The 25,469-nt window shown below is 38.3% G+C and overlaps 2 protein-coding genes and 1 long non-coding RNA gene across 4 annotated transcripts; 1 reads left to right on the top strand and 2 right to left on the bottom strand.

Annotated features, from left to right (window-relative positions):
* Positions 1-3,474: 3,474 nt before the first annotated feature.
* Positions 3,475-16,464, bottom strand: mcoln1b (mucolipin TRP cation channel 1b). Its single transcript, XM_052138582.1, has 13 exons — positions 16,261-16,464; positions 14,372-14,622; positions 13,542-13,709; positions 11,591-11,747; positions 11,027-11,108; positions 10,768-10,864; positions 8,212-8,311; positions 8,033-8,139; positions 7,757-7,906; positions 7,568-7,669; positions 7,312-7,434; positions 5,238-5,444; positions 3,475-5,119 (listed from the first exon to the last, which is right to left on the bottom strand). The coding sequence occupies exons 1-13, from the start codon at positions 16,301-16,303 to the stop codon at positions 4,988-4,990; spliced, it is 1,719 nt and encodes a 572-aa protein (XP_051994542.1). The 5' UTR covers positions 16,304-16,464; the 3' UTR covers positions 3,475-4,987.
* An 806-nt stretch (positions 16,465-17,270) lies between these two features.
* On the bottom strand, positions 17,271-19,564 carry LOC127652459 (trafficking protein particle complex subunit 5-like). Its single transcript, XM_052138620.1, has 3 exons — positions 19,499-19,564; positions 19,103-19,381; positions 17,271-18,256 (listed from the first exon to the last, which is right to left on the bottom strand). The coding sequence occupies exons 2-3, from the start codon at positions 19,373-19,375 to the stop codon at positions 17,960-17,962; spliced, it is 570 nt and encodes a 189-aa protein (XP_051994580.1). The 5' UTR covers positions 19,376-19,381; positions 19,499-19,564; the 3' UTR covers positions 17,271-17,959.
* A 1,846-nt stretch (positions 19,565-21,410) lies between these two features.
* LOC127652468 (uncharacterized) lies at positions 21,411-24,135 on the top strand. Of its 2 annotated transcripts, XR_007971713.1 has the most exons (6): positions 21,411-21,535; positions 21,675-21,764; positions 23,085-23,187; positions 23,283-23,366; positions 23,656-23,798; positions 23,936-24,130. It is a non-coding gene; the product is annotated as an uncharacterized LOC127652468 (long non-coding RNA). The 2 variants fall into 2 exon arrangements; XR_007971712.1 differs by having other exon boundaries at positions 23,656-24,135.
* The last annotated feature ends 1,334 nt before the right edge of the window (positions 24,136-25,469 follow it).

Here is a 25,469-nt window from a genome sequence, read left to right as displayed (position 1 = left end):
TGACATAAGTATTCAGACCCTTAACTCAGTACTTCGTTGAAGCTCCTTTGACAGCGATTGCAGCCTTGAGTCTTTTTGTGTATGATGCAACAAGCTTTGCACACCTGGATTTGGGGATTTTCTGCCATTCTTCTCTGCAGATCCTCTCAAGCTCTGTCAGGTTGGATGGGGACCATCGGTGGACGGCCATTTTCAGGTCTCTCCTTGAGGACACTCAAGGACATTCACAGAGTTGTCTCTAAGCCACACTTGCATTGTCTTGGCTCTGTGTTTAGGGTCATTGTCCTGTTGGAAGGTGTTCCTTCAAACCTGTCTCAGGTCCTGAGCGCTCTGGACCAGGTTTTCATTAAGGATATCTCTGTATTTTACTGCGTTCGGCTTTCCTTCAACCCTGACCAGTCCCCAGTCCCTGCCACTGAATAACACCCCCCACAGGATGATGCTGCCACCACCATGCTTCACTGTTGGGATGGGATTGGGCAGGTGATGAGCGGTGCCTGGTTTTCTCCAGACATGACGCTTGCCATTCAGGCCAAACAGTTCAATCTTCATTTCATCAGACCAGAGAATCTTGTTTCTCACAGTCTGAGAGTCCTTTAGGTGCATTTTTAACGTGTCTTGCACTGAGATGCTTCCGTCTTGCCACTCTGCCATAAAGCCCAGATCGGTGGAGTGTTGCAGTGATAGTCGTCCTTCTGCAAGTTTCTCCCATCTCCACACATGATCTCTGGAGAACCAGAGTGACCATTTGGTTCTTGGTCACCTCTCTTACCAAGGCCCTCCGATTGCTCAGTTTGGCCAGGGGTTCAGCTCTAGGAAGAGTCCTGGTTGTCCCAAACTTCTTCCATTTGAGAGTTATGGAGGCCGATGTGCTCTTGGGAACCTTCAGCGCAGCTAAAATGTATTTGTAGCCTTCCCCAGATCTGTGCTTCGACACAATCCTGTCTCTGAGCTCTGCAGGCAGTTCCTTTGACCTCATGGCTTGGTTTTTGCTCTGATATGCATTTTCAGCTGTGAGATCTTATATAGGCAGGTGTGTGTCTTACCAAATCACGTCCAATCAATGGAAATTGCCTCAATTGGACTCCAGTCGAAGTGTAGAAACATCTCAAAGATGGTCCAGAGAAATGGGATGCACCTGAGGTAAATGTCAAGTATCATAGCAAAGAGTCTGAATACTTATGCCAATGGGACGTTTCAGTTTTTCTTTTTCATACATTTGAAAAGTTATCAAGAATATGTTTTTTGCTTTGTCATTATGGGGTATGGAGTGTAGATCGATGAGAGTGGGGGTCTGAATACTTTCTGATTGAACTATATGTGGTCCAGTTTGATCCAGCTTTTTTGGCATTGAGGCATAATGCCATTTTTATGCCATGTTGTTCATAACAGTTCTCAGGTGAGGGCGCTATTGCGCTACTGTTGTTTTTGACTACTTTTTCTGCTGGCGTCAGTTTCAATAAAGCTCTTTTGGTAACTTTGGAGTGCAGCGTTTTGGAAAAAGGGCACATGGCTAATTCAACGGCTCAGCTTGACAGCTTGGGTAAATTCTAGAATGGCTAAAATCGCTTACAGCACATTTAACACACCAGCAATTTTGGAACGAAAATGCTATTTTGCACAATATGAAAACTTAGACTATTTTGTTGGAGCAAAGCAGAGCTGGCAGAGCTTTGTTCATGGCGGTCAACGGTTGTTTTACAATGCACATCCGTCACCTGTGCCAAAAAGATACAAATGTGTATTCGACACCTATCCAGAGTCACGATTGTTACCATGATTTTTTACATGTAACAAAAATCTTATTTTCGACAGTCAAAACTGTTTTATTATACTAAAATATTTTCCAGGACATGTATGTATTTTTCTTATTTTCCATGACTGTAAAACTGCATGGCAATATTTCAGGTTTTCCAGGATGCTTAGGAGCCCTGAACACTTGCGCACATTGGATACGCTGGTAAAGGTGTTTACATGCAACGCAAAATCAGGGTAATGGGTTAAAATCTATATGTGTTGAAGACATTTATCGCCTTACCCTAGTAAAGGAAAAATTTTAATTAACACAGATTCAGATGAGCCAAAACATTATGACCACTCACAGGTGAAGAAAATAAGGTTGATCATCTCCTCTAACAAGGCCACATCTCAAGGTCTGGGTAGATTTGATGGTAAGCGAACAATCAGTTCTCGTAGTCGATGTGTTGAATGCAGGAGAAATGTGCAGGAGTAAAGACCTGAGCGACTTTGACAAGGTTAAATTGATATGGCCAGACGACTGGGCCAGAGCATCTCTGAAGTGGCAAGACTTGTGGGGTGCTCCCGGTCAGCAGTGATGAGTACCTACCTACAGTGGTCCGAGGAGGGACAAACCACAAACCGGAGACATGGTTTTGGGCAGCCAAGGCTCATCGAAGCGCAAGGGCAAAAAAAGCTATCCCATCTGGTCTGAAACAAGAGAAGACCTACTGTTGCACAAGTCACAGAAACGTTTAATGATGGTCATGGTCAGTGTACCCATGATGACCCCTGTCCACCATTGAAAGCTCCTACAATGGGCACATGAGCTTGCCTGGACAGATGAATCCCGTTTTCTTTTACATCACGTGGATGGCCGTGTCCACGCGCCGTTTACCTGGGGAAGTGATGGCACCAGGATGCACTGTGGGAAGACAACAACCCAGTGGAGGGAGTGTGATGCTCTGGGCAATGTTCTGCTAGGAAACTCTGGGTCCGGCTTGACCGGCTATTCACGTGGACGTCAGTTTGACACGTGCCACCTACCTAAACATCATTGCAGACCAGGTACACCCCTTCATGACAATGGTGTTCCCTGATGGCAGTGCCCTCTTTCAGCAGGATAATGCCACACTGCACGAATAGTTCGGGAATGGTTTGAGGAACATGATGTAGAGTTCAAGGTGTTGCCCTGGTTTCCAAATTCCCTAGATCTCAATCTTGAGCATCTGTGGGATGTGCTGGACCAACAAGTTTGATTCACGGCGGCTCCACCTCGCCACTTACATGACTTGAAGGATCTGCTGCCAACGTCTTGGTGCCAAATACCACAGGACACCTTCAGGGGTCTTGTAGAGTCCATGCCTCGACAGGTCGGTGCTATTTTGGCGGCACACAGAGGACCAACAGCATATTAGGCAGGTGGTCATAATGTTTTGGCTCATCAGTGTATGTTACGCAATATTTACTCATAATTCACCCCCATAATATTTAAGAGCAATACATGTTTTAATCCATTAACAAGGTTGGTAGATCTGACACTATTAATCCATTGGTATCGGCAAAATACTGTCCGATTAACTGGCCTATCACTAAATGTCTTTGTCCTGACTTATCTCTAAAAAGGACAACAAAGCCAAACACCGGAGTCAATATAGAGAACAATCTTCAGTGCACACAGTAAAAACACAGAATGTTTGATGTTAACGTTTACAGATGTATTTTATTTGACTTCAAGGGCTCAAAATGAGTATTTATGACATAATAAACACTCAAATCTGTGCATGACAACAGCTTTCATGTCATTTCACCTCTTTAAATGACATTAATTATATCAATTACATGTAAACACACAAGAAATATCAGATACACATTCACATCTCCAAATAAATTAAAACATTTAAAACAAAATGTGCATCATAAAAAACAAATTCCCTTTGATTCAAATAACAAATGCAACAAACTGGACCAACGGCGTCTAGATGAACCTTCAAATATTATAAACGTAAAAGAACATTAAAATGTGCCCGAAACCACAATTGTACACTAAATATATGCAGGAGCACCAACACAAGGCATTCTGGCTACATCACAGATCATCACAGATCCTCTCTTTCATTGCTGTAGATGAGCTGAAGATGACACTTACAATATGAATTCTGTGGACCAATATAATACTATAATAAACATGCCACACTGAGTCCTCCCGTGAGCTGTTCGTTAAACTAACATATAAATAACAACTGAACAACTCTTAATGCCTCTGTAATGATACACTCATGTGCTTGTAAAGATGAACTATAGTCTCTTCAGTCCTGTACTCATCTTGTTTAACGGCTGTTTAAAGCGTCCAATAACAGCTTCTTCAAACACACAAAGCTTCATCTGATGCGTCTCTGCATCACTAAAGCAATTCCCTCATGGACCGATCTGTGTCCATATTCAGAGGAAACCTCTCTAGATGCCCAAGGAGTGTGAGTGTATGTGTGTGTGTGTGTGTGTGTGTGTGTGTGTGTGTGTGTGTGTGTGTGTGTGTGTGTGAGTGTGTGTGCATGGATAAAAGGATGCATAGCTTGCAGGTTTATTTGGACATTAATATTAATGTGGATGGTGTAGTGTACCTGCCCCCCTGTGCATTTCCTCCTTATAAAGCTGTAACACACACACATACATACACATATACACACTCACACACAAACACACAGACAGGTGCACACACACACACATATACATATACACACTCACACACAAACAGGCGCGCACACACACACATACACACATACATACACTCACTCTCTCTCACACATACACACACACTCACACACACACACTCACTCTCTCACACACACACTCTTTCTCACACACAAACACACACACACTCACTCTCTCTTACACACACACTCACTCACTCACTCTCTCTCACACACAAACACACACACACACACTCACTCTCTCTCACTCACACACACACACACTCACTTGCTCTTACACACACACTCACTCTCTCACACACACACACACACTCACTCTCTCTCACACACAACACACACACACACACACACACACACACACACACACACTCACTCTCTCTTACACACACACTCACTCTCTCACACACACACACACTCAATCTCTCACACACTCACACTCACTCTCTCTCACACACAAACACAAACACACACACACAAAGAAGGACACATGCAAACAAGCACACACACATACACACAAACACATGCACACACAGTTTAATCTAGTTCAAGCAGCTGAAGAGAGAACATCTGGAGTTTTCTGGGCTGCGGAAGTTTCCAGAGGTTGGTGTGTCGGTACATTCGGAGATGAACCGATGCAGTTCAGACACCTCGGGGGTTTCCTGGGTTTGTTGCTGCACACAGAAACACAAACAGAGTGTTTATTTAAGAGCGGATGATACATGCATTGAAATGAGAAGTCGATTAATAACTGTTTTACAGTATACTCTGTGCTCATGTGTCGTCACTCACTGTGATGGTGTCATACGCTCCAGTGATGAGTGCGATGAAGAGCGACAGGATCATATAGATGAAGAGAGAGATGAAGGTGTAGAGATACAGCTGACTGAACACCCACACCAGAGTCCCGCTCTGCTCCACCTCCGAGAACGTCACAAACATGTCATCTCCGTTTATCAGAGAAAACAAACACTCCGACACCATAGACAGAGAGCGGAACTGAGAGAGAGAGACACGGATGAGCACAATTTCACATACTTTAGCGTGGTAATTGTAATGTTACGTACTTTAGCGCGATAATTGAAATGTTACGTACTTTAGTGCGATAATTGTAATGTTACGTACTTTAGTGCGATAATTGTAATGTTACGTAATTTAGCGTGATAATGTTACGTACTTTAGCGCGGTAATTGAAATGTTACGTACTTTAGTGCGATAATTGAAATGTTACGTACTTTAGCGCGATAATTGTAATGTTACGTAATTTAGCGTGATAATGTTACGTACTTTAGCGTGATAATTGTAATGTTACGTACTTTAGTGCGATAATTGTAATGTTACGTACTTTAGCGCGATAATTGTAATGTTGCGTACTTTAGCGCGATAATTGAAATGTTACGTACTTTAGCACGATAATTGTAATGTTACGTACTTTAGCACGATAATTTAAATGTTACGTACTTTAGCACGATAATTGTAATGTTACATACTTTAGCGTGACAATTGTAATGTTACATACTTTAGCGCGATAATTGTAATGTTACGTACTTTAGCGTGATAATGTTACGTACTTTAGCGCGGTAATTGAAATGTTACGTACTTTAGTGCGATAATTGAAATGTTACGTACTTTAGTGCGATAATTGTAATGTTACGTACTTTAGCGTGATAATGTTACGTACTTTAGCGCGGTAATTGAAATGTTACGTACTTTAGTGCGATAATTGAAATGTTACGTACTTTAGTGCGATAATTGTAATATTACGTACTTTAGCGCGATAATTGTAATGTTACGTACTTTAGCGTGATAATTGTAATGTTACGTACTTTAGTGTGATAATGTTACGTACTTTAGCGTGATAATTGTAATGTTACGTACTTTAGTGTGATAATGTTACGTACTTTAGCGTGATAATTGAAATGTTACGTACTTTAGCGTGATAATTGTAATGTTACGTACTTTAGCGTTGTAATGTTCCGTACTTTAGCGTGATAATTGTAATGTTACGTATTTTAGCATGATAATTGTAATGTTACGTACTTTAGCGTGGTAACTGAAACGTTACGTACTTTAGCGTGATAATTGAAACGTTACGAACTTTAGCGCGGTAATTTAAACGTTGCGTACTTTAGCGTGATAATGTTACGTACTTAAGCATGATAATTGTAATGTTACGTACTTTAGCGTGATAATTGTAATGTTACGTACTTTAGCGTTGTAATGTTACGTACTTTAGCGTGATAATTGTAATGTTACGTACTTTAGCGTTGTAATGTTTCGTACTTTAGCGTGATAATTGTAATGTTACGTATTTTAGCGTGATAATTGTAATGTTACGTACTTTAGCATGATAATGTTACGTACTTTAGCGTGATAATTGTAATGTTACGTACTTTAGCGTGGTAATTGAAACATTACGTACTTTAGTGTGGTAATTGAAACGTTACGTACTTTAGCGTGGTAATTGAAACGTTACGTACTTTAGATTGATAATTGAAACGTTACGTACTTTAGCGTGATAATGTTTCGTACTTTAGTGTGATAACGTTACGTACTTTAGCGTGATAATTTTACGTACTTTAGCGTGATAATTTTACGTACTTTAGCGTGGTAATGTTACGTACTTTAGCGTGGTAATTGTAATGTTACGTACTTTAGCGTGATAATGTTACGTACTTTAGCGTGATAATGTTACGTACGTTAGCGTGATAATGTTACGTACTTTAGCGTGATAATGTTACGTACTTTAGCGTGATAATGTTACGTACTTTAGTGTGGTAATGTTACGTACTTTAGCGTGCTAATTGTAATGTTACGTACTTGAGCGTGATAATGTTACGTACTTTAGCGTGATAATGTTACGTACTTTAGTGTGATAGGGTCCCAGAACAATCCAGCCACAGAAGCAGTAGCCCATGTAAATGGCTGCAGCGCAGCAGCAGAATCGAATCACGTTTGGAAACGCGGCTCTGAGTGTCACAATCAGAATCTGAGAACAGAACAAAAAGTTGATTTAGGACAAACATTTACTCTTTGATTTTATTGCTTGCAGAGATGCATTATTATTATCATCAACAGAATTCATCATGAGAATTGTATGAATGTGTGTGCGGTTTACTCACGTTATATTTCTGAAAGAAGCTGAAGTATCGGATCACACCCACCCACACCAGCAGAGTCGAGGTGCCCATCAAAATACTGCACACGTCATACGACGACAGATTCTGCAACACAAGCAAAACACGGATCAGCCTACAGCGTTTCTTCAATTCACCGAGATCGTCTGAAAGATTCACAAGTACATATGTGACCTTGGTCTCGATTGCGATCTTGATAAAGGAGGCGATGATGGTGAGAACATCACTGATGATCAAGAGCAGATACCAGCCGTTAATAAACTCCAGACGATCACCCCAACTCACCGAATGACCCAGTGACTGACGGAAATAACACACAAACTCCTGCACAGACACAAACAAATGAAGCCGCTTTGAGAGGAATCAACAGCATCTTTAGATCTTAATGTGCTGAAGTCGGCATTCATCACATTTAACGTCATATTTCTACTGTGTTTAATTCTTTCTTACGTGCTGCAGGACAATTCCTCTGAGGATGGAGCGTCCACACAACACCAGAGACAAACCACAGACCACCGCGACCAACACATCAAACGCCACGCGTGCGTAACTGTCCGCTAACGGAGAGAGAGACAGTTGAGAGAGGTTCAAACGGACACAGCTCTAGAGAGTGTTTAGTGTCGTCTCACCGTGTCCAGACACATTAGGATCCCGGCACTCTTTAATGGACGCCTCGTTGAGCAAACTGAGCTTCACTTTACCACTGTGAGCCTTATTATCAAACAAGATCTGAAAACACACACACAATGGACAAATGATCAGGAAGATGTTGTATCAGTGAATGATGTCACAATTATATGATATGAAAATAATGCCCCAATTTTATTGTGGAACACAAAAGGAGTCACTTTGCAGAATGTTCACGCTGTCCGAGCCGGTGTCTTTATCATTAACAAAAACTAAAATAAAAACTAAAGCTACATTTATTTAAATAAGATAAAAACTGAAACTAAACATACTTTTTCAAAACTTCACAACGAACTCAAATATTAAATAAAAATGCTCGAAGGGACCCGACAAACTGTCGAGTTTCAGGCTGGGCTTGTGATTAATAAAATAAAAAAATAAATAATATTATTATAAATATTTGTACAAATTTTAGAGTATATATTTAATATAACATAGGCTATATATATATATATATATATATATATATATATATATATTTTATATTATTTTAACATTTTAATTTAAATGCAGTTTCACGCTACACGCTCTCATTTAGTCACGCGCGAACAGACGAGCTGAAAATTAGTTTTCGATGTAAACGTGCTGAATGGACGTCTTTAACCACTGCGCTGCGTATCACTGTTTTCATTGTGTTGCACAGGACCACCACAGTTATTAGACACGGTGTCAACTTTAAAAAGAACTAAGGCCGTCGATGCAGCGTTACATCAGAGCGATTCATTATCTAAAAAATAATGCTAATTTAACGTGTTACATCAGTGCGATTAATTATATAAAAAATAATGCTAATTTAACGTGTTACATCAGAGCTATTAATTATATAAAAAAATAATGCTAATTTAACGCGTTACATCAGTGCGACTAATTATATAAAAAATAATGCTAATTTAACGCGTTACATCAGTGCGATTAATTATATAAAAAATAAAGCTAATTTAACGCGTTACATCAGTGCGATTAATTATCTAAAAAATAAAGCTAATTTAACGCGTTACATCAGTGCGATTAATTATATAAAAAATAATGCTAATTTAACGCGTTACATCAGTGCGATTAATTATATAAAAAATAATGCTAATTTAACGCGTTACATCAGTGCGATTAATTATATAAAAAATAATGCTAATTTAACGCATTACATCAGTGCGATTAATTATATAAAAAATAAAGCTAATTTAACGCGTTACATCAGTGCGACTAATTATATAAAAAATAAAGCTAATTTAACGCGTTACATCAGTGCGATTAATTATATAAAAAATAATGCTAATTTAACGCGTTACATCAGTGCGATTAATTATATAAAAAATAAAGCTAATTTAACGCGTTACATCAGTGCGATTAATTATATAAAAAATAATGCTAATTTAACGCGTTACATCAGTGCGATTAATTATATAAAAAATAATGCTAATTTAACGCGTTACATCAGTGCGATTAATTATATAAAAAATAAAGCTAATTTAGCAGCGTTACATCAGTGCGATTAATTATATAAAAAATAATGCTAATTTAACGCGTTACATCAGTGCGATTAATTATATAAAAAATAAAGCTAATTTAGCGCGTTACATCAGTGCGATTAATTATATAAAAAATAATGCTAATTTAACGCGTTACATCAGTGCGATTAATTATATAAAAAATAATGCTAATTTAGCAGCGTTACATCAGTGCGATTAATTATATAAAAAATAAAGCTAATTTAGCAGCGTTACATCAGTGCGACTAATTATATAAAAAATAAAGCTAATTTAGCGTTACATCAGTGCGATTAATTATATAAAAAATAAAGCTAATTTAACGCGTTACATCAGTGCGATTAATTATATAAAAAATAAAGCTAATTTAATGTTAAAAACATTTACCCAATTAATCATGTCCCTGCACCATAATACGGAAGATTCTTGAGCAATTCAAGTTTGTAGTACCACCTGTTAAGTTAATCATTAAAACTATTATTATATTGCCAGGCCAGTTCTCGCTTCCTCCTTTCCATTGAACTGCATTACAAATAAATATATATTACTTGTAATGATTTAAATATAACTATTTATAATTCTTGCATTATTATATATTGAATAATTGTTATTTGAGGGGATTTCTCAGCAATTGATTCGTTCGGTTAATTAATCGGCACACCATGTCATTAATTTGATTAAAAATTTTAATCGATTGACAGCCCTAATAAGAACGTACATTAATAAAACACCTGCATTCTGTTTCATTCGTTGCACTGCGTCTAGCTTTATCTTAACCTGAAATATACTGTAACTCACAAGACATGTGGATTACTTTAATGGGGCTATTTGTCTTATTTGTGCATCACAGTCGTGGCCACGATGATCTCTTGTAGTATGTAAAAAGCTGTGTGAATCTTTTGTGTTCCACAGTAAAAACAGCATCATCTGGGTTTAAAACGACATGAGCGTGACATATGAGCAGTTCTTGTGATATCTGAGTTTGTCATTTGCAGCAGTGCACTTCCTGCGTACAGTAATGGAGAAGGTGTAACAGTCGGGAATTTCATTATTGATAATCGTCTGGATGTTTATCGCCTTCAGCTGAAACTGTATCGTGATGTTAATCAACCTGCAGACACAGAGAGAGAAGTGCAGAGAGGAACTTGAGCAACGGTTCTGTAAAAGGATTTACACATGTTGAGAGCAGTTAATGTGTGTGTGTGTGTGTGTGTGTGTGTGTGTGTGTGTGTGTGTGTGTGTGTGTGTGTGTGTGTGTGTGTGTGTGTGTTACTTCTGAAACTCAAGGGTGATGTTCTTGTAGTCGTTCTGCAGCGGAGCCGGAAGATCTGGAGGTGGATTCACTCCAATACAGTCTGAGCACACAGAATTACATCCATCTTAATTTAGGATCAGTTCACACATAATGTCCATCATCATTTCCTCACCCTCACTTGAGTAAAAACCTTCATGACGTTCTCTCTTAAGCATGTACACAAGTGGTTCACGTATATTTATAAACAGCTGATATGAAGCGCCATTGAAACATCTCCTTGTGTGTTCCACGAAAAGAAGAGACAGTGAAAGAGGTTTGGAACGACATGAGGGTGAGTAAATGATGACAGAATTTTCATGTTTGGCTGAACTAGTCCTTTAAAGCAGCTCGTGTATGATCACGCTGATGATAAAAGCAGACAGTTGGTTTGTGTTACAAAGCACGAGTGATTTAATGAACTTCTGGAAAGACGTTTGGACAGAACGATGAATCTGTCTGGACCGTTTTAACATGACAGTGTTTTGCTAAACAGATCAGGATAAATGGACTTCTCAGATCTGAAAGGTGTGATTTTCAGCCCACCGGTGACGACGTGAGGGTCGATGTCGAACGTGTCATTGACGGGTTCAATGCTGCCCTTCCTGTAGTAACGCTGGCACAGATAGAGGGCGCTGCCATTCAGTCCCACGCCTGGAACATACGCGTACCTGCCCACTGACGTCTGCTGTAGAGCCAGATACTGAGAGAGAGAGTCATAGAGTATGTTCAGATTGCATGCTACCATGCATGTACAGTACACAACATCTGCCCAAATATACAGTATATATATCCAGAATACACTGCATGCATCACTTTATCCTGTGGTCTTGTCTCACTATTTCATCAGGCTGCAAAGAGTTAAATTTTTATACAAAATTGGATTAAAAATACAGAATAATTGCTATTTCTGTTCTACACTGAATGGCAAGCCCTTAATGAAACATGCAACATCATGGAGGTCATGTGACAACAATGTGGCATACTGCCACACATCATGAGGACATCCATCCATCAATCACTGCATCTGTGTTTTACTAAATGAGGTTCCAATGTGCATGCTGCTCATTTCTGTGTCTCTATTGTGCATGTTCATGCATTCGCTTGATGTCATTTTCCCATCGTACACTTATTTCCCTTCAAATCTGCGGGAACTGGCGAACAAATCTGCATTACAGCTGCCATTAGCATCATCCCGTTTGAAACGGATCGGCAAAAATGCATCTTAAAATTAAGATAAAATTAATTCACAAACTCGAGCAGTTTATTCTTGACTGCATGTCAACAAACATGAAAGAACGGCTTTCGCGTGTTTTCGCGCTTAATCGGCAACATTTGCAAAGGAAAGAAATAATAAAGACACCGGTTAGGGAGGAGTGGGTGAGCTTTTATTTTATTTTCGTATATATTTTTGTCTCCTGCTACCCAAATCTTGCTCTCCTGTCAACAAACATGAAAGAACAGCTTGTGCACATTTTGCTATTTGCAAAAGGAAACATTAAGCAAAATAATAAAGACAGCGGTTAAGGAGATGTGGGTGAAGTTTCATTTAATTTTTTAACTATTTTTTTGTCTTCTGCTTCCTAATACCTTCCCCTCCTCTTGCGCTCTCTGTATTTCATTGGCTCATTGTCCGTCTTTCGCTCGTCTGGAGTGCGCAGACCTTTCCATGATTGACAGGCAGAAAGCATAATTGACATCGTGGACACATTTCTGTTTGCTGTTTGAGAGTCTAGAGCGGTCACAGAGACCGGTGAGATATCTCAGGACACTTATTTCAGTAACACCTCTCAGGGAGTAGTAAAGATTTTTGGCATACCTTTCCGTGAAAAACAAAGTATGATTATTTTGCTATTTTAAAGGTGCTGCAAGCGATTTTAGCGGTTCTAGAATTTCCATAAACTGAGCCGTTGGATTAGCCATGCCCCCTCTTTCCAAAACCTGCACTTCAATGTTACCAAATTAGCTTTATTGAGACCGACATAGAGCGGTTGTTAAAAGCAACAGCTGCACAACAGCGCCCTCACCTGACAACTGTTATGAACAACATGGCATAAAAATGGCATTAAGCCTCAATAATTCACTGCAACTACGACACTATGAGAACGAGCAAAATGATTGACAGGCAGAAAGCGTCATTGCCCACGGACACAGTAACGGACTACAGTAGCATATAGATGACCTTAAAACAGACTAAATGTTTTATTTAGATTATTGACTTGAAGGTTTGTCAGACAAGAACTCTCTTTCAACACTCCTCTGGCTCTAGTGTGCAAACATTGCCAACATCCTCATTTAGGCAACAGTATTTCTGAAACCAGAGATTGATCAACACTGTACCAATCTGTTCTGCATGGACAGTTACGAACACTTCAATAGTATTTTCTTATCTGAAGTATTTGTACTGTGTTGTTATTCTTTAATCGAGACCCGATGAGCGTTAAAACAACACTGACACTTGAATCAGTGTTCTTTGACATGTGAGAGGAGTGTGTACCTGGTCGATGGCGTAATCAATGTGTTCATGAACGGCTTTCTGCGTGTGAACACACATGGGCTCCTCAGATCCATCCAGATAACCTCTCAAGAACAGATGTTTGAATGAGTTTGTGTTCTCCTCTTTAAACGCCACCACCATCTGATTACTGAGACCAAACATCACGAGCTGAGAGAGAGAAATGTAAATACAGCGTTTAATATTTCAAGGCTCATGCAATCATGTCATTGTTTAAAAGCCACATGACTCTCTTTCGTGGATCACAATAGGAGAAATTGAACAGAAGGTTCACGCGACTCTTCTTAAGATATAAAGCAATAATTACAAATCAGTATAAACATTTTGGTTAAAGGACTTGTTAACGTAAATATGACAAATATTAAAGGCTGATAATTTAATAAAAGCTCTTACATTAATTACTCTGTTCAACTTGAGTATTATTTGAGCTGTAAAGTTGTTTAAATCATAACTTTTTAGGGATTACGTGGTTTACAGCGTTACGTCATCATGGCAACAAAGTTGTAAAACTGAATATATCTTTCCACAGATGTGGTCAGTGTGTGATTTAATGACAGTAAAATCATATTAAAACACACATTGTTTACGTCTTGTGTTTATACTTTTGAAACAGTATTTTAATGTGTACAGATTAAACCACATTGACTTGCATTTGAAGTGTCTCACTGGAACACACATTTGTGCTTTTATAAAAAAGGAGGGACTAGTCGAAATAAATTTTTATCATTTTGTGGTAGCTTAACTTGTGAGTTCGGAACTACATGAGGGTGACTTCATGTTTTGGATGAACTAGCAAACACTTGATGCGTTACCTGTACAGTTACTATGACAATCTTTAGTAGCTGCAGTGCCAGTTTGAAGGGTTTACGGCCTTTAGCGTGATATTTATCACACGGACTCATGAAGAAATATTTCAACTTCCTCCTCAGGGCCTCCTCCTCTTCCTCCACCCGCTGCCGTGACCCTGATGTACCCAAATCCAGAGAGGAAGGGTTGCCATGACACCCACCATTGAGGTCACTGGAGCCGTAACCCGTCACAAAGGTCAGGAGCTTGTCCTTTTCTACAGGGCACAAAATGAAGAATGAGTGAGTTATGTGGCTTAGTGGTTAAAGAACTGGGCTTGGAAGCGATGGTTGCAGGTACAGAGCTCTTTAAAGGAAACATCCCGACGTTACATCTTTAATGCGGTTATTAACTACATACTCCAACTCTGTCATTTCTCTCTGTGGTCAGCGCCTCTTCTATGAGATGTGAATGTCCCAATCTGAAACTGTACCGGCTAATGCACACTCTGTCACGGGCCGCTCGTCCCTCGAGCGCACACACTTAAAGCAGCCAGACTATAACGTGATTGCTCGAGACTTATTGCATCATAATACATGCATCACTGTGTGTTTCATATCGTGACAAAAACTGGCAATACTCTGCTTTATTAATGAGAGAGAGTTTGTTTTTTAGTGTGTTAAAGATGGATTGAAGTGAACAGAAAGATGAGAGAGGTGAAGTCTTCACCCTAATAATTGTTAGATTAATTGATTATTAAAATAATTCTTGTTTGCAGCCCTAATCACCACCGAGTCATTTAATACCAACTCAACCGGTGATCCCGGCTCAAAATTGTGTTTTTGATATTCAGTGTACTTTGTGTATATATATTTATTTAAATTGCATTTATTTATTTATTTTTAACTGATGGAAGATAAACAAACAAATAATGACAAAATATTAAATACCGTGGATCAATATTTACAGAGTAATCCATTATCTTAAGAGGCTCAAAAAGTCAATTTTTTGCCTTTTGGAGCAAAACTACAGGTCAAACAAATAACCCTAGAAGTGTGTCATCATCATTATTTTATTTGTACGCAGAGATAAGTAGGTCTATTACTAAAATCAGTTGATTTCAGCACCTCTTGTTGCATTATATGCCAATGGGGTCAGTCCAAAAATGGGAAAAAGCACTTTTTTATGTTGTTTTTCCAAAGTTTGAGTGCCTATAACTCCAGAAGTATTAAATATATCTTAATATCCTTTTAGTTTATGGTTAAAAACAAACTTTTATTTTGGTATCTTCATTTGTAAGGCCCTTTATGGTTAAATCCCAGAGATATGGGGCTCCCAATATGGTAAATTGTTCAATATTACCCATTTTAAATGGTCGAAAATGAAATGTGTTACTCGGTATGAAGCTAGTTTTTCTTGTCCAATGAAAAATCTGAAGTACAAATGATGTTAAGCCTAGTTATTTACCTTTATTTATTCACATAAAAGCAATAATGCCATAATGTCCAATTTTAAAAGTACAAAAATACACTATTATTAAGAATGCGCAGCACATGATCAATAGGTCAAAGGGGAAGATCAGTTTGGATAAGGAAGCTTAATGTAAATATACATTCAGACAAAATGAAGTTTATTTGATGAACATTGAAATACCATGTAAATGTCAATTCTTCAATAGCATCCTACAGACACAGAACTTTAACATGGATCATATTAATGCCAACAGTTTCTGCAGGAGTGTCTTCACTGATTATATTATTCTGGATATTAAAACGCTTAAATTATCAATTAATCTGCAGCTAATAACGGTGCAGCAGGCTAGTTAAACCTCAGACACATTAATGGTACAGAGACACAATTTAAACATTTAAAACAGCAAACAGGCAAAATACCGCAGAATGATCTAATATCAAACCTGTGGCTCCTTGATCTGAAGGTCTGGAGAAAGAGCTGGCCATCTCAAGATCATTGGGGAATAAAAACAGACATATATCGATCAATACATCACAATAATGTGATCGATAAGTGTCATAAATAAATAGAGACGCGAAAGAATCGCATCACTGCGGTAACGACATAAAGAGAAATACACACAAACATCAGATACACCCACTACGAACACCCTTTCAGAATAAAAGTCCTCTAACCATCAGCTGCACACTCCGAAACTACACTTTCAAAATAAAAGTCCTTAAACCATCAGCTGCAAACTCCGAAACAACACTGTCAAAATAAAGGTCCTACAATCATCACCTGCATTCTCTAAAGCTACATTACCAAAAAAAAGTCCTTCGAACATCAGCTGCACACTCCAAAACTACACTGTCAAAATAAAAGTCCTCCAAACATCAGCTGCACACTCCAAAACTACACTGTCAAAATAAAGGTCCTGCAACCATCAGCTGCACACTCCAAAACTACACTGTCAAAATAAAAGTCCTCCAAACATCACCTGCACACTCCAAAACTACACTGTCAAAATAAAGGTCCCTAAAGCAGCCACACCAACCAGTCAAAATAAAAAGTCCTTCAAACATCAGATGCAACCAGCCAAAAAAATATTTAAAAAAAGTCCCCAAAAATAACACTGTGAAAATAAATCTACAAATATTCTGCCTCCTAAACAGTCAAAACTAAAGCCCTTTAAGTTCCGAGGTGAGCTGCATTTAAAATTAAGTTTAATTGAAAATTATTTAAGATATTCATATTAAATTCTGAAAAAGACAGATAAACCAACAAATTGTTGACTAAGTAGAAATGGAGAGAAATGTCACCACACCACACAAAGTTTTCTCTTTCTATTATTATCCCTGTTTTTATTAAACAGTTTCTGTGGCAGCCTTGTTTATGTAGGACTAGATATCTTTTAATCCACCCATACCTGAACAAAATACAGAATGAACAATATGAAATCACAAATATTTAATGTCCAAATGCAGTTTCAACAGAGTAACTTATTATCACAACACCAGGTATTTCACTGTCCACATGATATACAGCTCTAAATGTGACAAGCGGCATAATCAAAACATTCTGTTATCATAAACACGCATCAAAATTATTATTTTTATTTGTTATTATTTTATTTAGTATTTAAAAGACAGTTCAGATTAACATTTCAGTGCCAACTGATGTAAGAATAAAGCCACCTGCCATGAATATAATCTCCATCATATCACTGTTGCCCATGGCTGGATTATAATTTGAGTTAATACACGATCTGACACAACATTACAACCACCTGCCTAATATTGTGCCCGTCACCCTCATGCCGCCAAAACCAGTGCCAACAGAGAGGTCAGCAGAGAATGGCCAGACTGGTTTGAACTGATAAAGCCTGCTGTAACTCAGATAACCACTCTGTACAAGTGTGATGAGAGAATATAATCTCTGAATGCTGTTCTAAGATGCGGGTTGGCCCTGTTTTGGCAGCACGAGGGGGACCTACACAATATTAGGCAGGTGGTTTTAATGTTGTGGCTGATCGTGTACATTATTTTCATCAAGCATTCATTTTTTATATTAGTAGTGTACGAGTTAATTTACATTTATAAAGTATCATTAGTAGGTACACACACCGTCATAATAAACACTCATCCATCTACATACAGTTTCTATCTTCCATCCAGCTGTTTATCTCTGGCAATAACAGCTTCATCAAACTTGATCATGAGTGTGGTTCCTTTATGCCAGTGTGCTGTAACTTTGGCTGGGAAGCCGCTGTGGGTGAGAATGGCCTCCACGATGCCCGCAGTGAACGCGGCACAGTTTAGTGTGCTGTTCTCTTTGGGCACAGAAATAAATGCATTTATCACAGGCTCCTTCTCAATGATGTAGTAGGTTTTGTCATCATCATTGGCCTGTTCCAGTTTATCTGCTTCCTTCCCAAACAGAGTCTTCCACACAGATACCTGAAATATCACAGAAATAAACAAACACTGATTTAATGTATGGAAAGAAATGTAAAACTAATCGATGATTGAGCATTTAATACTTACTGTTAAAACAGTTTATACTAGACAGTTTACAATCTAATAGCAACCACCCAGAACACCCATGCAACCACCTAGCAACAGCCTAGCGACCACCCAGAACACCCTTGCACTCACATATCAACACCCTAGCAACCACCCAAGCAACTGCCTAACAACACCCAAGCAAAAAGACTAGCTACTATCTAGAAACACCCTAGCAAACACCCAGAACACACTTTCAACCACTTAGCAACACCTAGTAACTGCCCATAACACCCTAGAAAGCATTTAAACAACACCCTAGCGAAAATCTTAGCAACCATTCAGAACACCTAGCAACTGTGAAACAATGCCCTATCAACAACCCTAGCAACAGCCTAGGTACTACCTACAATCCACCCAGAACACCCTTGCAACCACTTAGCAATGCCCTAGCAACCACCCAGAACACCCTAGCAACTGCCTAACAACGCCAAAGCAAATAGACTAGCTACTATCTAGAAACAACCTAGCAAACACCCAGAACACACTTTCAACCACTTAGCAAACACCCTAACACTAGCAATCGCCTAACAATGCCATAGCAACAGCCTAGTAACCCCAAACTTAATGGATTTTCTTTGAAGGACATGAACTAACACAGACAGACATGTTAGTCAATAGTGAACCAAGTGTAATTTATACTAAAATATAAAACAAATAATACTGTAGAATAATTTTATATTCTATACAATAGCTAATTTGCAATGTGTTTAGTCTGGTAAAAGTTATTGACAATAATACCTTGATAAACAGCAGTATATTGAGCACTTTAGTTTCTCTTTTGCCGTTCTTCTCTCGGAGCACCAGCACATCCAGCATCCGGGCGCCGACCCTCTGCCCCATGTCCGCCAGACGCGCCTGCAGCTCGGACACGGAATACACGCGGCTCTGGCAGTACTGCACCATCTCCGAGAAGAGCAGCGCGAACGCGCTCAGACCCACCTCCGTCTTCGGCCGCGTCAACGCTCGCTCCAGGATCGCCGATTTACCTTTAGTGAAGCGAATGTCCATCATTCACACCTGAAACATAACACACATAAACGGATGTAAAGGACGTACCACATTAATGTATTGCTGGTTAACACAATTGATTATAATATCAGCTATAACGTTATCAATTTAAACTAAACGCCGCACCTTGTTAATATCTTGAGTTTCTTCTACTCTTGAGCAAAAATACGAGACACACGCACATAGCGCCGCCCACCGTCCGGGAGAAGGATCTCATGAATATTAATCAGCTCATTTGTTGCTCGTTCCCAGGAGTGAATTTTATTATATAGTTGTTTTTATTATAACCACTGATATTGTATTCTGTCATATTTGTTTTCCATTGATTCTTTGGCGGTATTGTATTTTGAAAAAGTAAATTGAAATGGATTCAGAATCCATCTACAAATATCTGCCGTTCAGCCAATCAGGTAGATCTACTGAGTGAACGTCTTTGCGTAATTAATATTCATGAGCACAGCTCCGTTCTGACTGATAGGTGCTTTGAAACAGACTGGGAAACACGTGTCAAACATGGCTTAAACCACACCTTGACTTTGTTTTGCATGGATTATGGATATGTAGTTGCACGTCAGGATACGGAAACAGGAAATGGAGTTGGAGTGGCTACTTTTATAAAACAAGGTCTGAGGTTTATTGTTAAAAATAACAATGAATTAGAGACATTAGTAATAGAAATTTGGCCAGATAATAGTGGCATCATCCCCAGGAATGATGAGATCTGTTACAGCATGATTGAACACCTGTCTGATGTGGAAGTGTGAAGTTATTCTGGAATTGTACAACAAAGTGTGGATAACAGGTATACACTCATCTAGAGGGAAACATTCAATTGGCATTTCCATTTAAAAACCTGATATACACCATTCTGAAGCCACTAGCTATAGACCGACAGTACTAAGTTCATATATGTGTAAGCTTATGGAAAGAATGAGAACTGACAGACTAATGCATTTCAGTACTGAAGGAAATAGATGTGGTGCAGACGCAGGCTCTTGTGGGGCTTTTAGGGCATCTCCTGTAAATGTCCTGCCACTGACAGTGAGGCATCAACAACTGGTTTATTGTGTGTCATTAAAAGGACACAATTATATGCATCCCACAATATCTGTGTTTGGCACAGATGCAAATAATATCTGGCGGGAGGGAGAATTAAAGGGGACACACTTATATAAGATACAGTGGGTACAGGAGGAGGAACCACAGCTTCATTAAGTAGAAGAGAAGAATCAATAATAACAAGAATACACAAAGGTCACACTGGAATAAATGGACATTTGTATACAATAAAAAATCCCCATAATGGGTTATGCAGTCACTGTGATGAAGTAGAGACTGTTGAACACGTTATTCCACATTGAGAGATGAGAATTACACTCAAAACTGCAGGAAAAGGGAATCCAAGGCTGTAATTAAAAAACAAGTGAACTTATATTTAACTCCAGAACGATCTCAAAGTAAAAAGAGGTGCTAAAGTCTGATTTTGTGGTGGCTGTGCTTTAAAATTAAATGATTATAATCAGTGTTGAGTGCTACTGTAAGGTTAATCCTGCCTGTTTACATGTTTGAAAATGATTAAAAGTTGAAAACATTCGTTAGATATTTAGAAAAGTAATCAGTTACATTGCTTTAATAAAGTAATTTAAATAGTTACACTACTTATTACATTTTAAATAGGGTAACCTATTACATTTCCAAAGTAACCTTCCCAAAACTGTGTATATATATACATATATGTAAGATCTGTCCTTCCGCATCGCTGTTCACACTCCAGCTCAGTTGGTGGCAGTAATGAACCTAAAGCCGGTTTGCAAACCGCCGAAAAACAAGAGAAGAAGAAGACCTGGTGATACACACTCTGTACAGCAGGTGGCGGTATGCGCCTTTAAACGTTGTTTGCAAGCAGCCAAAAAACAGACGAAGAAGAAACACGTGTCAGAGCGAGTTCCTCCAACATTGAAGGCAAGTTCATTCTTCTACTGTTTGTGTAAATATGTAACATATTTTGTAATCTTTGCATATTTTATGCAGTAATGTGCACAGTTTTATATAATACTTTTGATTTTATCTTCTTAAAGTGGTTTGATTCAGACAGACTTTAGAGCACTTCTGTGATCGTATATTGAGAGAAACACGTGTCAGTGAATCACACGATCATTAAAGGTATGAACACTTTTATACTGCGAGAATTAAACATATTTTCAGATATAATATAAATATCAGTAGATCAGTACAGGATCTATATATGTTATACAGTAATCTGTACACTATTAATGCAATGGGTTTGCTCGTTATAATTCAGATGGCATCAGTGATCATGAGACAGATGAAGCTCATGTTCATGTTCACATGGAGAAAATGTCACTGGAAACTAAATCTCCTGATCACACAGGTACTGAATCATTCAGTTTACATCTTTAAAGCTCATTATTCAGTTCTTAAAGGAGAATAGCATCCATTTACTCACCCAAATGTCGTCCATAAGCCTGTATGCTGTTATTATTTCTGTCTATTATAAAGTCTTTAACAATAACTTTGTGTGAAACAAACCACAATACATGGAATTATTTGCTTTAAATCTTTACATTAAATATATATACATGCCCAGTATAACCAGTGTTCTTATAGTTTTGATTTTTCAATGTAGATTTTATATTTAATTTGTTATTTCCAAATTAGTTTTCATTAATTTTCAACAGTAGTTTTAGTGTTCTCAAGTTTCACTTTAGTTCATTTTAGTCCGCTGGATCTGTATGAATTTCCTAAATCATTATTAAACTAATCTTTGTGAAGTAAACATTTAAAGAGACAGTTCACCCAAAAATGAAAATTCTCATCATTTATTCACCCTGATGCAATCCCAAACGTGTATGACTTTTCCTTTTTCTGCTGAAGACAAATGAAGAATATCTCCGCTCTGTTGGTCCATACAATGCAAGTGAATGGTGACCAGAACTTTGAAGCTCCACAAAGCACATAAAGGCAGCATAAAAGTAACCCATAAGACTTCAGTGGTTTGATCCATGTCTTCAGAAGTAATGTGATCAATATTTAAGTCTCACCCAAAACCGATTGGATCACATCAGAAGACATCGATTAAACCATTTATGGATTACTTTTATGCTGCCTTTGTGTTTTTGGGGCTTTCAAGCTTTGGACCCCATTGACTTGCATTATATGGACATACAGAGCTGAAATATTCTTCATTTGTGTTCTGCAGAAGAAAGACAAACACATCTGGGATGGCATGAGGCGAGTAAATGATGAGTGAACTGTCCCTTTAAATTTGAGGTTTTGAAAAGATGGTTTTACGTTGGGATGTGTTGCGGAGCTCATTTCATGAACACTGGTGGGAAAAAACAATGATACAGAAAATGTTCATTAATGATGTAAAAGTGTCAACAAATGGAAATACTAATACTAAAATGAATTTGATGTTATTTTATTTGAGTTATCAATTGTTTTGGTTTCAGTTTTTGTGAACTATAATATTTCTGCAGCAGGTTTATAGAGACATCAGGATGAGCAAATGACCAAATTTCTATTATTGTTTGAATTTACTGTACCTTTAAATCAAACTGCACAAGCTGCTATTTTATAATGATTTGCTATTAAAGCAGCAACAACTGATCCACTTTATGTAGTGACATGCGGAGTGATATTTTACAATAACAGCTTCTTCTGAACACTAAATCTCTGTGTGTTTGTTCAGGAGACTCCGGAGATGTTCAGATGAAGATCAGATGATTGAGAATCAACACAAATGTTTGAGGATTGCACAAGACTCCAACATGGAGCTGAGGATTATTAATAAGGTCAAATTAACATAAATTTCTCTGTTAATTGTTTCTTATTCTGTGTGCAATATTAACAGTAATTATTCATGTTCATATCTGTGATTTTGCTGCAGGTAGTTTTTCCTCACTATAGTAAATAAATCCACAGCAGCGTATTTGAAAAGCTCCAGAAAGTTGCAGTGGTTTCTCTACTGAAGGTAAAGCTTCTGCTGTCTGTCTTTAAACACAGTTGAAGTACAAATAAAGGTTGTCATGTCATATAAAGAGATGTTAATGTTGCGTGTGCACACTGTTAGAGCCCTGCGTTACATGTGTTGTGTAGTGTGGGGTGTAGGTCGTGTGCTACATCAATGCAGAGTCTCTATTCTCTCTTCTCTCTGTCCTCATGACAGCTGAGATGCTGTAGACCCTGATACAGTTTTAATATACACATTTAGAGATGTGCATATTGCAGAATATTTCATGCATTTATTTCTGTTTATGCAGGACGTCTGGACAGATGGAGAGTTCACTGACTGGCCCGTATCTCTTCCAGAACAATCAACCAATCAGCAACACTTCTGTTTATGTCTGCTGAATGAATAAAACATGTCAGGATTTCAGTTTACTGGATTTATATTAATGTCATGGTAATATAACACACAGCACAGTCATATAAATATACTTTATATTCTTTAAGAAATAAGAAAAGGTTTGTTAGATTTACTCTGATAAATGAATATGGAAATATATAATCAAGCTGTGTGAAATCGTGTGTTATTGGCAGGTCTTTACTCACACTGAGAGTTTACACACACTCTTCATAACCAGATGAAACGATGTGCACGTGTCTGCTGCTCTCCAAAAATATGCATTATCAAAGAATATCAAAAGGACTATTGTGTGAATTATTAATTATGTTTTCTTGCTGTATGTGAATTGAAAGAGCAAATAAAATGACTAAGTCTTGATTTATTCAGTTAAGATTAGAATTGTGTATTAAACTACATCACCGAGAGTCAAAGTGTATTATAGCGTCTTATTTTTAGAGGTTTTGTTCCAATAATTAGTACCTCTGTTTTGTCAGATTTGAGTAGAAGCAAATTTCTGGCAATCCAATCTTTTATTTCATTGATACACTCTGCTAATTTGGAGAATTGTGAAACCTCATTAGCTTTTGAAGAAATATAATGTTGGGTATCTTCGCCGTCGGCATAACAGTGAAAATGTATTAAACGATTGCTGATAATATCTCCAAGGGGAAGCATATACATGGAGAACAGCAGAGGCCCTAAAACTGATCCCTTTGGCACTCTATAATTTACTTTTGCACTAGAATTGAAATGCAGCCGAGATCAGATGACAAGTGCAGTCTCTGTACTGTGATGAGGCCTAAATCCTTACTGAAATTTTTCATATACACTATTTGTCAATAGAAATGAACATTTTGTAGAATTTTTGACATAAACGGGAGATTCGAAATTGGTTTATAATCAGCCAGTTCTCATGGATCAAGTTGTGGCTTCTTAATAAGTGGTTTGATAAATGCCGTTTTTTAAGTTTCTTGGGACATGTCCTAAGCATAGCGAGAAGTTAATAATATTAAGAAGAGGTTCTGAAATTACAGGGAATACCTCTTTTAAGAGCTTAGTTGGTATAGGATCTAACATACTTATTGTGGCTTTTGATGTTTCTATAAGTTTTGTTTGCTCTTCGTGACCTATGACAGCGAAGGATTTAATTTGCAGGGTCCATGACCTATTTGGCTGGACCAAATCCACTAATGTTTTGCCCCTTATAAGATCATCTGCTGGGTTTGTGTTTGAGTTCACATACCTCCAAACCTGTTGATCTGTGAGATCTTGGATTTCAGCAATCCTGGTTCCCACAAAGACCTTGAATCAACATGAGTCTGACTTGATACACGTCAGGACAGTGGTGGAGTCAGACCACAAGATGTATCCTTGATAGATAGGGTGAGCTCGCTGACTATCAACTTTGCAAGTTGTGCTCCAGTGACTAACACACAAAGCTCCAGCCTTGGCATGGATTGTTGTCTTTTTGGTGCAACTAGAGATCTGGCAAGCAGTAAAGCTAAGTGGAAATTACCATAGGCATCCTCAGAACATAGGCAGGCCACTGATCCATATTTTCTCTCAGATGCATCGCATAACATATGGAGATCTCTAGTCACACCGGGTTGGTCCATACTTGTAGGAATATAGCAGTGAGGTAAGGTGCAAGTTAGAAATGTTAATTCTGCTACTCATGCATTCCATGCATGAGGCAGCTCCTCAGGTAGTAATGGGTCATCCCATTTT

Source organism: Xyrauchen texanus, chromosome 12, assembly GCF_025860055.1.
Source record: "Xyrauchen texanus isolate HMW12.3.18 chromosome 12, RBS_HiC_50CHRs, whole genome shotgun sequence".
NCBI classification, from domain to species: Eukaryota; Metazoa; Chordata; class Actinopteri; order Cypriniformes; family Catostomidae; genus Xyrauchen; species Xyrauchen texanus.
Note: the sequence above shows the minus strand (reverse complement) of the source record. Positions and strands in the feature narration are given on the sequence as shown.

Coding starts and splice junctions, on each gene's coding strand:
- mcoln1b (XM_052138582.1), bottom strand. CDS start 16,303: ATGGCCAGCTCTTTCTCCAGACCTTCAGATCAAGGAGCCACAG. Junction 11,748..13,541: donor TTGATTACGCCATCGACCAG/GTACACACTCCT, acceptor TCTCTCTCTCAG/TATCTGGCTCTACAGCAGAC. Junction 7,670..7,756: donor AGATCGCAATCGAGACCAAG/GTCACATATGTA, acceptor CTTGTGTTGCAG/AATCTGTCGTCGTATGACGT.
- LOC127652459 (XM_052138620.1), bottom strand. CDS start 19,375: ATGATGGACATTCGCTTCACTAAAGGTAAATCGGCGATCCTGGAGCGA. Junction 18,257..19,102: donor ATATACTGCTGTTTATCAAG/GTATTATTGTCA, acceptor GTGATATTTCAG/GTATCTGTGTGGAAGACTCT.